We start from the raw sequence: 16,437 nt of genomic DNA, 5'->3' as shown, positions 1-16,437 counted from the left end.
TGTATTGGTGAGGACTTTGAAACGGTGGTAACCTCAGTGAGCAAAAAATTTGAATTAAATGGAGGAGGGCTGAGCTTTACTAAAGAGGTGCCTCAGAATAATGGAATACAATTTCTAGACATTTCCTTAACGTTCCAGAAGAACCACGTGTGCTGGCAGTATTCTCCTAGATCTTCGAAACCGCTGTTAAATTTTTCGTCGAAGCACTCGAAGGTTGTAAAAAACGGTATCGCCATGTCTTGCCTTAAATCAGCCCTCACCAAGTCGTGTGAGCACAAAATGAGTGATAGCTTTAACGCACAGGTTACGCGTCTTTTAGATGTAGGGTATCCTCGTGATGCAGTGGCCACGGTTGCTGAACGTTTAAAGAAGTCTATTGTGTTAAGTCCAAGCATGGTTGCAGAAAGTGTTAGGAAGAAACGTGTCGTAGGTATTCCGTACATTCATTGCGTATCTCACAAGCTAAAGTAAGTAGGAAGTAGATACGGCGTTAATGTTGTTTTCACGGCTGCCAATAAGCTAGGTAAGATTTGTGCCACTGTGCAGAGGAAGAATGAGCGAGTAAAAGACAACAAGCGGACCGATATTTGTTTTGTAAAACACACCAACAAATTCACTGATTGCCCTACGAGTGTGGTGTATAAGGTCCCTTTCAGCTGCGGCCGCTTCTACATAGGACAAACAGGCCGATGCATTAACCAGAGATTGTTGGAACATAAGAGATCGCTAACAGGAGGCTCACCTTCTAATCTATCTTTACATTGTCGAGATTGTAAGTGCACGTCAAAATTCGATGAATGCGCAGTGTTGTACCGTCACAGAAATGTAGAAACGCGCCTGATGATTGAAGCATGGCATATCGAGAATAGTGGTAGCGCATGCGTGAGCCAACCGTCGATTAACTTGCATAAAGATGAAATCAAATGCCTTAACAGTTATCTTCCATGTAGACCGCCACGCGTGCCGGATTGATAGGTTCGCCTGTTGCATGGGCATGCGCAGATAAGTTTTCGTGCCTTCTTTCTTTTCAGCTGTTGTGCGTCCCTTCAGTTGTTAGTCAGCGTTTGTGGTGTCCTGACTTCTTTCTTGTGTCCGTGTTTGCACGCCCTGTCTTTTTAGAATGAACACAGTAAAAAGAAACTCAAGTTACAAGGGAGAGAGGGCAAAAAAAAAGTCGATATTACAACAGCCAGGATAGGAGCACAGTTGTTGCAGGTAGTAATGCCTAAGGTACTGCGAGGTAAATACGAGATTTAATAGCTGAAGGTAAATCATTTCGAAGTGAAATTGCAGTGAGCGCAGATGTGTTTTTTGCCGTAATTAGTAAGAACTGTGGATAACAAAAAATTGTTATTCGCTGCAAATCTTGTTACATTTTTATTCTGCAATAGCTCATATGCCATGAACGGAAGCGTGAGGTTGTTATGAAGCAGCTTGTGGAATAAGATGACTATGTTGAACTGGAACAAATTATTAACAGGCAAGATATTGTCAGAGTGGAGTAACACAGATGCATTAGATTGTGTGGAACTGGAGGTGATAATGTGTATTAACAGATTTTGACTGCTCTGTCACGAGGTCGTGACGTCGACGAAGGCAGCAGTTGGCGTTGCCTAGATGACACTCTTTATTTAGGGGACACTGTGGCCGTCATCGTGCCTGTTGTCTTTGTCGCCGTGGCTTTTGGCTTGTCCGGTAGGAGTCCATACTGGGGGGGGGGGGGGGTGTAGTCCTTTGACTAGGAGTCCTTTGAGTCTGCAGCTGGCTCGACTGTCCGTGATGGTGTCGGTGTCTTCGCCACGAATTGGGCTGGGTTCACGGCTTGACGGGGGTGTCCGAAAGATGAACAAACAGCACTTCCACCAGATGTCACGGGGTCGTTAGGTTGACAAAGGCCGCAGTCGGCGTTGCCTAGATGAAACTCTTTATTTGGCCGAGCTTGTGGCCGGGAAAAGAAATTCAAACTACAGCAATACACACTGCAGACTGATAGCGGCGAGCAGAGCGTCGGCCATCGATAAACTGCTCAGCGGTAAGGTGTGTCGGCATTTATACATGCGGCATCGAACATTCGAGCCTTATCGCTGGTGGCCGCGTTAGTTCCAGAATGAACTCAACTGTTGACGTTTGTGTGCTCAAGCCTATAAGAAGATTCTGAAATAATCTTGCAGGTTCCCAGACATTTGGGTGCGATGTGCGCAAGACAGTGATTATACGTGTAACGGACCAGTTCCATAAACATAACAAAACAAGCGGGCGTGGCAATATGTTGAATTGATGAGAAGTGACAAGCGTACGTGTTGCCCCATGAAACGACACCGTAGTTAATGTGACTAATGAAAGCAAAGTACAATTCTAGCGGATGCTAAACGAAGTCTTCTGCTTGAGATGGTGGAAGTGACAGCGAAATGTAAGGTTGGGGTTAAGATGTGTTCCAAGAAAAGTAACATCATCGCAAGCGGGTATAGAATCCAAAGCTCAAGGGCCTTTGAGCTGTCTTATGCAACATATATTTTCTCTTAAGAGGATTAAGAACTAAGAAATTGTTGCTACACCAATTCATAATGCTATTCAGTGCAATATTTAACCTTGAAGTAAGAGCAGTAATAGGTTTATCGGATGAAGATATGGTAGGCCCATCTACATATAAAATGCAATGATCGTTATTGGAGTATTTAAGAAATTCTGGAAGATCCATTAATATATGAAACGAAAAGCAAAGGATGAATAACTGAGCCCTGTGGTATACCCTGGTTAATGCATTTTGTTGCCGAAAATATGTTTCCTACGTTTACTGTATATTGTCGGTCAAGTAAGTAGCGTTTTGAGAATGTTAGTACAGGACCAGTCATACCATAACACTCAAGTTTAATAAACAGCACTTGATGGCTAATCGTATCAAAAGCTTTAGTCAAGTCTAAAAAATACAGATCCCACTAAATTTCCTGAATCGATGCATTTTTAATGTAGTCAGTTAGAGACAGCACAGCAAGATTAGTGGAACTTCCAGGGCGGAAACCAAATTGGTTATTCTTTAGCAACTGAAACTTTATTAAGCAGTTATTAAGACAGTTAACTAATAATTTCTCAATGAGTTTATTAAGGCAGTAATCAATTTTAATTGGTCAGTAATTAGTCATGATTTGTTTGTCACCTTTTTTAAAAACAGGTATAATCTTGCTCTTTTTCAAGAAAGAAGGGAATGGGCCGTGTTTAAAAGTTCACCAGTGATTACTAGAGGCCGGATTTTTAGGCACCAAAAAAAGCGCGTTTGAGGCGCCAAAAATAGGCAGGCAAAACAGCGTTTTAGGCCTCCAAAATTGTAAATATAGGCACAATAAATTTTTACATGAATTCAAATAATTTCAATGAAAGATGTGCCCAATCCGTATCTACAACAAGAAAGTCAGAAATGTTGTTGTTCATGATGGCACAAAGGTGCCAACGGTTGAACACAGCCATGAAATTGTCCTTTTTCCTGCATGATTCGCAGAACACAGTCTCTCCTTTTATTGTCTGGCATGGTGAGTCAAGTGTCCACTGTCGAATCAACACACTCCTAGCTCTCTTTCGTTTCGGCGTGGCTGAGAAGGGCAGCACAGGAGCAGATGCCCAGACCACTAAAAGACCAGAAGGGAGGGATGCCTCGTATTGGCCGGGGCTAATCGCATAGGGTCACTTTCTCCCCTCTTGGTGAACACCCCGAAGAGCCCCTTACTAGGTTTGAGAATTTCGAGCTGACAAGTGTTATGGATGCACTAGCCGCTCACGATCACGTCTGCCAAGGTTTGCGACGCTACGCACTGCGGAAAGACGTGAAATTTCAAACTGAACGCCGTTGCCCTTTTTCTCGTAGGCGCGCGCCACCAGATGGAGGGGCTGACGTGCAACAATGAGTGGTCCTGCGTAGTTATTTGGGCACTGACGTCGCTCACCTACGTAGACATTGATGCTCTGACGTCGCTAACAACAGGACATGATGCTGCGAGAAGCATTCGAGATGACATGTGCAATTTGTTTGATCTGTTGCTTTAATGAATGAATGAAAGCTGAGAGAAATAATAAAACACAGAAATGGAATTTAACAGCGAAGCTGTTCAGGTTAGCCGTAATGTGTGGGGCCTTCCAGAAAACGGATATGTGCCTATCAGAGAACTATCACCATCATAAACGGATATGTGCCACAGAAATTGGGTAAATCCCACCACTGGTCAACTAAAGATGAAGAAGGCAACATTTAGCCCAACAAATGGCTGAGAAGCGATGGCGGCGAGCCGAAGACCCCGAGTACGTACAATACTAGGGAACGGGAAAGGCAACGGCGGCTGCGAGAAGATCCCGAAGCGATGGAAGGCATACATCAACGACAATGTGCCTGTAGATCTGAGAGTTGCAAACGCTTGGTTTCAGCGCGAGGTTCTGTCTCGGGAGTTTGGACATCAGTGTCGTGTTTGTGACAGTCTGGTTTAACTCGAACCTCTGTACGCTGAGGATCAGCGTAGAAACAACCCAGAATCAAATAGCTAAGCCTTGCAACCATCTAGAAGCAACCTAGAAACAACCTGCATCAACTAGCTAGGCCTAGAAACAACCTAGAAGCAGCCAGATTAATATTGAGAATGGTCCAGTTTCGCTGTTTCGAGCTTTGCTCGGCTTAGCGCAAGCTTCGGCAATTTTGTATGTTTTTTTTTACTTCTAATTGCAGCGAGATGCCAGACTTATCTGCCGCAATTTCGCATGCGTTCGTGTTCTCGCCATTGCCGCGTCGTGCCAATGCCAGCCCCGACAACGCTTGGCACCTTTTTGGTGCCTTTTTGGTGCATCGTCCCTTACAGCAGTTCTAGCTGTGCGATGCGGTGTAACGATACGTGATCCGAGCCAGCCTCTCCAAACGTGTGCGTGCTGAGGAGTGCATCCCACAGAAACGAATGCCGAAACGACACAGCTCGTCAACACGGATACACGGGGCTAGTGGCAAGGGTTTCAAGATCGCCTTCTCGCATCACGATTTCTCGGCTCATAATGAACCAACTTAAAACATTCTTGTGGTAAAACGCTCTTCATTGGGCACGCAACAACGCCCAGTGGCTAACTACAATTTCTCATGTGAGCTCGGAGCGGCTTTCTCAGAATTAAATTACAAAGAAAGCAATAGCCACGTGTGCATCACACTTATTATTTATTTTGATCTAAACCCTCCTTTCCCCTGACGGCACTGCATGGTTTCGCATTCGTTCTCCACCTTCCCGCGGATGCACAGAGGGACCTCCTGTTCCCTGCCCACCACCACATGCAGGTCTTCAAGGCTGTTCTTGACTTGCTTGGGCACATTGTACTGGACAACTGGCTGTACAAGCCACCCGCCGCGTCCTCGGCAATGGACGCCACTCTCCTTCTTCTTTCTGATTCCCATCTTCATTTCTCTCTCCCCGTTCGCCTGCAGACGCTGAGACGGGCTTCCATTCAGGTTCACTGCTGCTAGCTGTTGTTTTTCCCGAAGTTGGTTGATCTAGATGGCTAGGTTGAATCACATAAGAGTTTTAAAAGGTCAATATTGCCTGGTAACATGAATAACGGTTTCAAACTGCACTTGAAAGCGAAATTTGAGGTTAAATAGTGCTCATATAGGCGCCGTTTTTGAGAATAGGCATTTATAGGCACTTATAGGCATTTAGGCACAAACCCCAAAAATAGGCATTTAGAGGCACTGTAAAAACACTATAAAAGCCCTATTTATCCACTAATTCATGCTCATATATCAAAGTGGCACGATAGGAACGCAAGGAAGAAAATAGGCATTTGCCTAAAATCCGGTCTCTAGTGATTACGATACTTCCTAATGCGAATTCTGAGCGCAGCTTCGTGTTGGGCAACGCCAACTGTGGTTGAAGTTTTGGTTTTCCGCAGTCGTAGCAACGTAACATTCGTTACATATTGCCTCAGAAACTGCCGGCGCTCCAGTGCTACGTGTTCACCTTGTTTCGTCCTCGTTCGCTCTATTGGTTGCACCGATGCCGCTCAACGCAGGAACTGGTAGGCCTAAGAGCACAGCCTAAGAGCTGTGCTCTGTAAGGTATTACACATCTGTAAGGTATTATGTGCACTTTGTCGATGCTGCATGTGGCTGATGATGATGAAGAATTATGGCTGAGCACTTCGCAGTGGGTGGGAACCATTAAACCATACACTCATTGTGCAATTAGCAGTGTGTGATGACTGGTTTTTATTTTACTCTTTTGCCACGCTACATTACATAAGTTAATGTGGTTCCTTGCCGGACAAGGGTCTTTTTGTGAATGAGTTTCAAGCCCCAATGTGGCTCTGTGGTAGAATGCTCTACTGCCATGCAGAGGGCCCGGGTACAAATCCCATTTGATCCTGGATATTTTTCTCATTTTATTTTTTCATGTCTATCTGTTACGCCACCGATGGCGATAGAAACGGCGATGCCGCTCAACGCAGGAACGGGCGCCTAGAGCTGTGCTCTAAAATAAGGTTAATAATATTGCCACGCCCATTTCTTGATTTATTTTGAAGTATTTGGGCTTGACCAGCAAGGACGGTTATCAATGCTCGATGCTGTCCGCGCCGCAGTGTTCGAGAAGCTTCGCAATTGTAGTAGATCGTTTTAAGATTGCGCACAGGACGCGAATAGTCTAGATTATTCCAGAGCTTGCACGACCACCAGTGATAAGACTGGAAAGTTCGATGCGTGATGTATAAAAGACAGCGCGTCTCAACCATGAGCAGTTTTATTGACGGCCGACGCTCTGTTCACCGCTATCAGTGTACTGTGTGTATTGATCTAGTTTGACTTTCCTTTTCTCGGCCACAAGTTCGGCCAAATAAAGAGTTTCATCTTGGACACGCCGGCTGCTGCCTTCGTCGACGTCACGACCCCGTGACAATATTACAGAGCGTGTCTGAGACAAAATGTGCAACTTGTTTTAAAGTCTCGCAGAGATGTTATCTAAACCAGGCCCTGTACTTTTAAGATTAGTATTTTGTGGAAAGCACTTCATTTGGTGTAAGAGGTAACAAAAAGAACGACTGTGTCATATGACGTGAAGTGCTACACAACTGCGCGTGCCCGTTTTTAATAGAATAAACGGAAGAAAAGACTCCAGAAGTTTTTTGCAGATATCTCTGGAGTCTTTACATCTTCCTTCTCGTGTATTAGATTAATGCTGGCATTTTCCCGGCTCACTGGCACATTTGAGGTCTTAAAGGGGCCCTGCAACACTTTTTGTACATGGTCAGAAAGTGCTGCTGATTGGTAGTTGAAGCTCCTGTGAACATGTGAGGCAAACATTATGATGCAGCTAGCGGCGTAGAATTTACTATAAAATTTCAAACTTAGCTAAAAATTGCTCACTTTTCTCTCGTGAAACGATGCCATATACCCACGATCAACTGCGTCACATGCCCAAAAGTACATACGTGGACACGGCTATTGGCTGATGCAAGCATTGTGACCTTACTGTGGCTGGTACAGTGTGCCAAGATGCACTGTCCACGCCACGATCTGCAGAGCGTGCTCGTGATTGCACTGAAAGTGAGCGGTGCATTCAAAGAAAAGAAAGCACCTCAGGTCGTGCAGGCTTTCCTCTTTGTGCTTCCCCCGACCCCGTGTAGCTTTCAGTGTGTTCGTTGGGACAAAACGAGCACGTACAGGGTGCGGCAAGTCCCTGTAACTCCGCTCGAAAATTTTTGTGGCAGTTGATTCGTGATACAGTAAACACCAATAGTGAAGTTGTTCAAGGATCACCTGGAAGGTGTTGCAGGGACACTAAAGGCAAATATTAAGTCCATGTTGATTGTTGAAATAGCGGTCCAGAAACCTTGTAGTGCTACTTTTATGCCTAGGAAGTGCTTATTTTGAAATAAAATCACGTTTTAGTGGCCCGCATCACGTTAGCACACTTTAAATCACCCGCCTGAAATTGGTCTTTCACACGTCACTGCTGCCGTGCCCAACGTTGCCCGCCTTTACTGCGCGGCGGCGTGCACTGGCGGCGTGCACCATCGGGCATCCGGCAACATCACATGCATGCAGCATTTTATCGAACTTTTTGTCAGAGCGACTTTCAAGAGCGCAAAACACACGCGGCAGTACGCGATACCGAAACTACCACTCAGACGCGACCGCGTGAGCGAAGCAGGGCGCCGGGCGAAGTGCAGTTCGGCGAAAGCGGAACCTTTGAACCACGCGCGCCGTTCCCCATGGCAACGCCAAATAGGTTCTTTTTTCCTTGAGTCAAACAGAAACGAACAAACAGCATTTTATTAAGTCTCTTGATGCACGGAAGGTTCTTTTTCTATTGCTGCTAGTTTGATTACTAGTGATTAATTGTAGGCAGACTCTCATACGTCATCGGGATCATTTTGAAAATGTGCCGCTCGTGGCGCGCATCGTGTGATACATTTAGCTTAATTTCTCGGTAAGTAGGGCACTGCTGTTGATAATATTGCCGTTTTAGACGTTGTCATACATTGAGCTTTCACTCTGACATTAATTGTTATTTGCCTTTAGTGTCCCTTTAAAGGGACACTAAAGTGAAACAATTAATCAATTTAGATCGATAAATTTTACTCTGGAAACTCTAATCTCGTTAATTTCACCACCATAGCTTTAATAAATACAGGAGAAAGTCAATGTCGAGTCTCATTTTTGAACTTTGTGCCGAAACCACCACACGTGATGTCACGAATTTCGTGATGTCATGGGCATTTTTGTGTATTTTGGCTACATTGGCCCAAAGAAATTTTCTGAAACTTGGTATGTTAAATCTCTGGCTCCCTCAACGGTCAAATCTACGATGTCATCACCAGTGGTGCGGAAACTTCAAGGTGGCATCGCCACCCGCATTTTCTTTTTGCGTGTTTTCTCGCTTACCAAGCATCTTCTCGTGGTGAGCGTGGTAATTTTGGTATCGTGAAAGAGTGATTTAATAATAGGAGAAAAATTGCTTAGTGACCCTTTAAGACGTCGTGTCTAGTGTCACCAGTTTGTTAAATATAAAATTTCCTCCATCTGTTACGCCATTTTCTCTTGCAGTTTTATCGAGGGGCATATCTTTCATAGCTTTTCCAACCTCGTCAATAGTCACTCGGGGAACATGAGTGTCCTGTTCAGCTTCAACATTACTGAATGTTGGATAACTTATCTGTAAGCATTACAGTTCAAAATAGAAGTCTTCTCCCTCCTTCTCTATTTCATTGAAATTGCTAATAACATTGCCCTGCTTATCCTTTAGAGCGTGAATTTTGGTCCTTCCGAAACAGTTTCATTTTAGATGCCTTGATGCTGCCACCTTTTTATGTACTGATGCTCCTATTTCATTGGTATTATAGTTTTGCATGTCTCCGTGTTTCATCTTGGCAATCGGTGTTGATAGCTCAGCAAATTCTATCTTACCTCTTGAATTAGTCACTTTCATGTGTCTTCACTATTAGCCATAATTTGTGTGGACCACCAGAAAACTATCATCATCAGTAACAGGTACTATGTGTCACAGAAATTGGGCAAATCCCACTCTAACCCTTGTTCACTAAGAGATAGATGGACAGTGGGAATAAAGGCATAAAAAGATAGAAAGACAAAGATATAGGAGAAAGAAGCAGAGAGAGGAAGAGATAGAAAAAAAAAAGAAAGGTCAAGAGAGAGATAAAGAAAGAGAGAGAGAACTAGAAATAAATAAATAAGAAGAAACAAAGAGAAGAAAGAAAGAAGGACACCCAGTTGCGCTCTTCCTTCTGGCCTGGCACGGCTAGTGCGAAGCTGTCATACTAGAGGGAACGGGAAAGGCGGCTGCGAGAAGAGCCCGAGGTGACGGAAGCCCTATGCCAGCCACGACATGCTCGTAGATCTACGAGAGGTTATGGTTTGGTTCTTTTCCTCTATGCTGGTATATTCTTCTTGGTCTAAGGCATCCTATTTGTTCTCTGGTGCAATCCTAAATTCCTATGTTTTCATCCTGATTACATGTGGGTTAGCCTGTTTATTTGTGACTAATTTTGTTCTTGCCTTCTTCAGGTTAAGGGTGACCGTTCCGGTTGCTAATCTATGACTGCCACATTATACCTTACCCATTACTTCCATGTCCTGTGCTGTGCCTGGTTGTCTGCACATTTTGAAATTTATTTAAATCTTTGTTAGGGCTTTTCCATGTCCACTTCCTATTCCTACACTTTCTAAAGAAGTTGTTCATTGTGCGGAGTTAATTTCTTTCTGCAAGTTCCGGCAGAATTTCTCTGTTATTCCTAGCGTCAATGTTATCAATTACTTGTTCTTGTTCCTTCTGCTTTTGCATTGAAGTCTCCCACGACTGAAGCGTACTGGTTTTGCACCTTTTGCATTCCTACTGGGACATCCTCATTGAATTGTTCTACTTCCTTTTCATACAAGTCTTAGCTTATGTCTCCTATTTAGTTTTATCACAATGCTTGCTATTGATACTTTGATGTAATTGTTATCATCACAAAACTATTCTGATGAGAGGAGAAAAGCAGGAAGCAGAAATGAACCAACTTTCATGTCATCGCAAACTTTATTTTGTTGAGGTTTGTAATATTCGACTGGACCATGCAGAGTGCATTGGAAGCCATGTAGCATGCATCAGGTGCATTATGTGGTAGTCAGATTTAATCCAGAGTGCCTCAAAACATAATTGTGGTTTCAGCCTTAGAAATTGCCTGATGTTAATGAGTCTTGTCGACCTTCTCAGTCAAGATGAATTGAAAGTTTTCCAATTGGGCCATTGGAGTAAATTTGGGTAAGGGCTAGTGCCATCAGCCTATCACCCGTATTCTGTTTTCACTTTCTTGAACTTTCTTGGGTGTTATCAAGTGATTTGGAAGTAATTTAAGGTGAATCTGTACGCTCCTTTATGATCTCTTTGCCTGTGACAGCATTTTAAAGAACATTTGTGTGCATTTATTTTCAGATGGAGACTTTCAGTTTGGTTCATGTCAGTTGGAAGCATTTCTTGAAGCTTGTGCGTCCTCAACACAAGAATTAAGTCGGAATGAACTCATTGCAAGAATAAGAGAAATGCAAATTCCCAATCCATTGTCCCCATTGCCTCCATCACCAGAACCATATTCGTCATATGTGCCTGATCTAGAGCCCTTAGTGTCATCTGTGCCCTCTGTGCCGCTGTCAGCTTCATCGGAGATGCTCCCTTCAGCACCATCGCCCATGCTAAGGCCGTCTACAGAGCCATCAGACCATCTTCCACAAGTGCCTTCATCTGAGAAAATGCAATTAGAATGCCTGTCAGAACTAGCCCCAGACATGCCTGTGTCTGATGCTCTGCCGGGACTTGCGCCACCAGCACTTTCGTCAGAAGTTCCTGTGCTGCCAACAGCTCCACACGACACTACTTCTCAGGTGAATTTGTTGGAGTCTGTTTCACTTCTGCCCAACTCAGAGGCATTGAAGGAAGCAAGCTTGTCAGAACCTTTGTCGGATGTCATCCTGCCAGCATTAATGCCATTGGCACCTACGTTGGATCCTGTGAGACTGGCACCAGCTGCTTCATCATCAGAATCCTCGGTTTCTTCATTGCACCTGGCAGTTTCCCTGTCAGAACCAGCATCCCCCCCTGTTTCACTAGTACAGCCAGCATCGGTGATTGCCCTTTTGGAACCAACATCAGCCATTGTTGTGCCAGAACCACGAGCGCCTGTTCCTTCATTGGAGCAAGCACCAGTACCAATAATTGCCCTGTCAAAGCCAGTGCAACCTGCTTCATTAGTGCCAGCACCACCAGCTTCTTCATTGGATAAAGCATTAGTAGTTGCCCTGTCAGAACAACCTCCTTCATTAGAAGAGACAGCATCAGTGATGGCCCCTTTAGAACTAACATCCCCTGTTGCCTCCTCACTTGAACCAGAACCAGCGCAACCTACTTCTTCAATGGATCAAGAGTCAGCATCAGTGATTGCACTGTCAAAACCAGCACCTCCTCCTCCTTCATTAGAAAAGCCAGCATCAGTGACTGCTGAATCAGAACCAGCACTACCTGTTTCTGCGTTGAAACCAGAACCAACATCAGCAATCATTACATCAGAACCAGCACCACCCACTTCTTTATTGGAACACGAGGCAGCATCAGTAATAGCCCTGTCACAACCAGAGCAACTGGCTTCGTTGAAACCAGTGCCAATATCAGTGATTGATCTGTCAGAATCAGTGCCACCTGCTTCTTCATTGGAACAAGAGCCAGCATCAGTAATCACATTATCAGAATCAGCACCCCCTCCTTCTTCATCAGAAGAAACAGCACCTGTGGTTGCTTTTTCAAAATCAGCATCCCCTGTTGCCTTATTGAAACCAAAGCCTACATTGGTGATTGCCTTACCAGAACCAGCACCACTTATTTCTTCATTGGAACAAGAGCCAGCAACAACAACTGCCCTGTCAGAACCAGCGCCAGCTGTTTTCCCACGGAAACCAGTGCGAACATCAGTGATTGTCCTGTCAGAACCAGCATTGCCTGTTTCACTGAAAGCAAAGCCAACATCGGTGATTCCCCTATCAGAATCAGCACCATCTGCTTCTTCATCAGTGATTGCCCTGTTAGAACCAGTAGCACCTGTTTCTTCTTTGCAACAAGAGCCAGTATCAGGGACTGTGGTACCAGAATCAGCATTGCCTGTTTTCTCGTTCAAACCAGAGCCAACATTGGTGGTTGGCCTGTCAGAACCAGCACCGCCTGCTTCGTCATTGAAACGTGAGCCAGCATCAGTGATTGCCCTGTCAGAACCACTATTAGAAGCTGCATTAAAACCTGTGCCCACTGGATCAGAGCCATTACCACATGTCTCATCACTAGAACCACTGGTAACGTCAGTAATTGCCCTGTCAAAATTGGCACCACAGAAATCCTTGTTTAAGCCAGTGATGGCAGAAAACACATCGGTGCTGCCTCTAGCATCGTCTTCATTAGACTTAAAGCCACCAGTACTCCTCTCGAAACCTGTAGTGATGACACCTTCATTGGAGCTGGTGTCTCCACTTCCGCCAAAGCTGGTGCAGCAGTCAATGCTAGCGCCACTGCCAACATTGTCGGAACCAGTGTCACTGACACCACTGGAGCCCAAGCTGCCTACACCAGAATCAAAGCCAGCATACAAAGGTATGTTTCCCTCTATGCCTCTCTTAGACAGTGTCTTGGCCAGTGTCTTCTATTTGCAACTGCTACCAGTTAGGCAGCTATTACAAGTACAAAAGCTCTGTCTTTGCTTTGTTACTGAGAAATGCAAGTAAGTACAAGATGACAAAATGTGCACGTGTTTATGCCTGTAGTTGTGGGGGTCTCGAAACAGCTGCTCGTAGAACAAACGGATGCAGCTCACACCGTAGTATGACAAACACATGGACCTTTATTGGCAGCTTTTACACAGCGGCGAGCCCGCCAGCCAGATCTTACAGATAACAACAGTAACATGACAGATAACGCAATATAATACCAATATAACACACAAACAGCCTAACACACACACACGAGGTAACATGAATGTGGCGTCGCCGATGTTCGGCTCACCACGAGAGTCCGTGGTACCGAGCCACTGAATTGCTCCCACGGACTTCCCAAGAAAGATGAATGTCGACCAGCAATGCGAAGAACCAAAGAGCTCCACTCCTCATAACCCCACGTAACCTCACTCACCAGGCGTCGCCACTAGTGCCATGGCAGGAGCACAGTGCCAGCGGCGACTAAGCTAACTATGACACGCAGGTGCCATGAGGCGAAAACATTAGAGGGGCACCCCCACATAGTGTAGCCAGAAACTTCTTCCTGGGGTTTTTCTCTGAAGGGAGAGTGGACGCGAGATTGGGGCTGGCCACGTTCACTACAAATACAAATACAATCACACATGCAAACACACACAGTGCGTGCTCTCTCCTATCCACCTCACGAGCTAGATGCTTTGGGAGACCTCGCTTGTTGTTCAGCTAATAGAAATCGCTTCAAGATATGCAACACGGACTTGGCTACTCTGCGTTGGTCAAGCTGACGCAGGACAAAGCCTGTGCACACCAGTTTCTCATGGAGCTCAGCCCGCCCTTAGCATGACAATGTGTTTCCTGTGCTACATATGTGCCATGGCACTACACTGGTGCAGCATTTATCTGTACTGAAAGTGTGCGAATATATTCAAAGACAAAAATTTGGCAGATCCCACGCATTGCGAGAATTGATTTCATGCGAAGCATTCAGCTAGTGGCAACCTATGCCGCATTTTTTGCTTTGAGCCAAGTCTTACAAGATGGATCAATATCTTTGTGTAAACTGAGTGGTTTTGCACATACTGTGGGTTTGCCAGGCACGTCATTTACACTGGCGTGTAAAGGGTAGCTTGTGGTCTGATGTAACACTGTCACTCACGTAATAGTGCAGACCTCACTTTCATAGCAACGAAGTGCATGCTGCGGTACAGTGATCTGTATATTAAATGTAGCGGTTAGCGTATTTGAGCAACCTTGCCGAGTCTTGGGAGTACTTATGTAATGTTTAGGACATTGTTTCTCGTATAAAAGTGTATTGCCAACACCGAAACCACTATGGCCGTTGACCCAGCATGACACTTCTAAAGGGTCTTTTTCCAAAGCAGCTTGAAGCACTGATGTGGCTCTGCAGTAGAATACTTCACTGCCATGCTGAATTGCCTTGGTTGGACTCCGGCTCGAGCTGTGAATTTTATTCTTTGCTACCACTGGGATTTTTCGCTCATCGACAACGGGGCTGATGCCAGGGCAGGATTTTCTGCGACACATGCTCATTAATGCTATCATGTTACGATTTTCAGTCTCTTCTTGTTGTCCCTGGTATAGACTGAATTGCTGTGGCAGATACAGCTCAGACCATGTAACCGCTTACAGTGCAGGACCGGCTATAATGCGGTTTTTTCTGACTCCCATTTACCCTCCCATAGAACTCTATCTATACGCATACCGCTTATTGTGCAGTCCCCCCAGAGGAAAGACCAGTTATAATGCGGCTACCGGAAAATTCTCAGCGTGGTGCACTCGCCGGGGAGAGAGCAACGATGGCAAGCGGAGGAGACGTGGAACAAACTAACGAGGAGCAGGGTGAGAAAAAAAAGAAAGGGGGGAGGGTGGGGGTGCAGAAGCCCGATGTGGGCGCGTGGTGTGAGGAGGGCGCAGTTGCGTAGGCGGCGGAGAAGCCTTTGCCTCGGCCATTTGTTGCATGCGCTCCGCTCCGAACGGTTGCCCGCATCCACATCAAGTGCGTGTTACCGCTGTTAGTCTCTTCGGTTTTCTGTAAAGAAAATAGTTGGGCCATTGTAGAGCGCAGATATCGAGCGTGTGACCTCGATTGCCTCATAAGTGACTGTGCTCGCGATCGAGCTTTTGCCTTTGCAACCAACCCGGACTTACCAGCTTGAAGACTTTTTCAAGATAGTTGCCGCGTTGTTCTCCTGAACGCGCAGCGAAACTTTGTTTCACGTGTGCAGCCCTCAGTTTAGCTCGTGAGTCTAATATCTTCTAGGCCCGATATCCGCTTTGTCTTGGGCAAGCTTCCCGCGACGACACGCCAAGTTGCAACTTGCATGCTAGGTATAATGCGCGCTGGATGCCCCGTCAGCAGTGTCCGCGGACTTTCAAAGTTGCGGTTTGGTGCCGAGTCAATGAAACGTTTTACTTGTTGCATTTTGAAGGGGTGACTTACATCTTGAACGAAAACAACTGCATGTGTGTGCAACACTCGAGTGGTGGTTCGTGGTCGCCACTGTTTTCGATATCGCGCATGCGCCCAGAAAATTAAAAGCGTGCGTTCAAACTTACACCCCAGTCTCAGGCCTGGATTGTCGGAATCGCGCAGCTGCCTCTTGGTCATGTTTTGCACTTGTGCAGCCTTTGAAAAATGTTGTGTTGGTTATAGTGCGGCACCGCTTATATTGCGGATATTTGCGATTCTGGCGACTTATGTTATAAGTGGTCTATGCTGTACGCGTAAACCAAGGGCCATGGTATGCGGGTATGGGCCACACGTTACTGGTGGAAAGAGTTTCATGATGTACATGACAGGCAATTCACGTTCATGTCATGTCCTGTGAGTCGTGTTCATCATTTACCGTATTTTCCGGCGTATAAGACGTACCTTTTTTCCGATATTTTCGCTGGTGCATCTTACACAAAAAGTCATGTGCTTCTGCAAGACCAATATGGCCATATTTAATTCATGAGTATGACAAACTGAATGCGAGAGCATTCGTAAAAGTATAACTAATTTTGGTATAACAATGAAGCGGCTGTGGTCTTAGATGTCAGCTACTTGCTGTTCAAGCAGTGCGGTGACCACGGAGATTATGGCCGCAATAAAAGCCACCATTGTCGTCTGCCCTATTGTACTGTTTGAATTGTTTGTTCTTAAACAAAGCATTAAACCCACGGAACTGAGGCAA

At 45.4% G+C, this 16,437-nt stretch overlaps 1 protein-coding gene across 3 annotated transcripts in view; it reads left to right on the top strand.

The window, feature by feature from the left end:
• Positions 1-16,437, top strand: part of LOC119388282 (proteoglycan 4) — a 287,761-nt gene that overhangs the window by 198,879 nt on the left and 72,445 nt on the right. For 2 of the 3 annotated variants that reach the window (XM_037655963.2, XM_037655964.2), the window contains exons 11-12: positions 10,947-13,142; positions 14,978-15,100. In XM_037655963.2, the coding sequence (XP_037511891.1) occupies positions 10,947-13,142; positions 14,978-15,100 (2,319 nt within the window). The remainder of the gene's footprint in view (positions 1-10,946; positions 13,143-14,977; positions 15,101-16,437) is intronic. The other variant, XM_037655967.2, reaches the window with a different exon arrangement.

The sequence above is a fragment of the Rhipicephalus sanguineus genome, chromosome 3 (genome assembly GCF_013339695.2).
Source record: "Rhipicephalus sanguineus isolate Rsan-2018 chromosome 3, BIME_Rsan_1.4, whole genome shotgun sequence".
Taxonomy (NCBI): Eukaryota; Metazoa; Arthropoda; class Arachnida; order Ixodida; family Ixodidae; genus Rhipicephalus; species Rhipicephalus sanguineus.
Note: the sequence above shows the minus strand (reverse complement) of the source record. Positions and strands in the feature narration are given on the sequence as shown.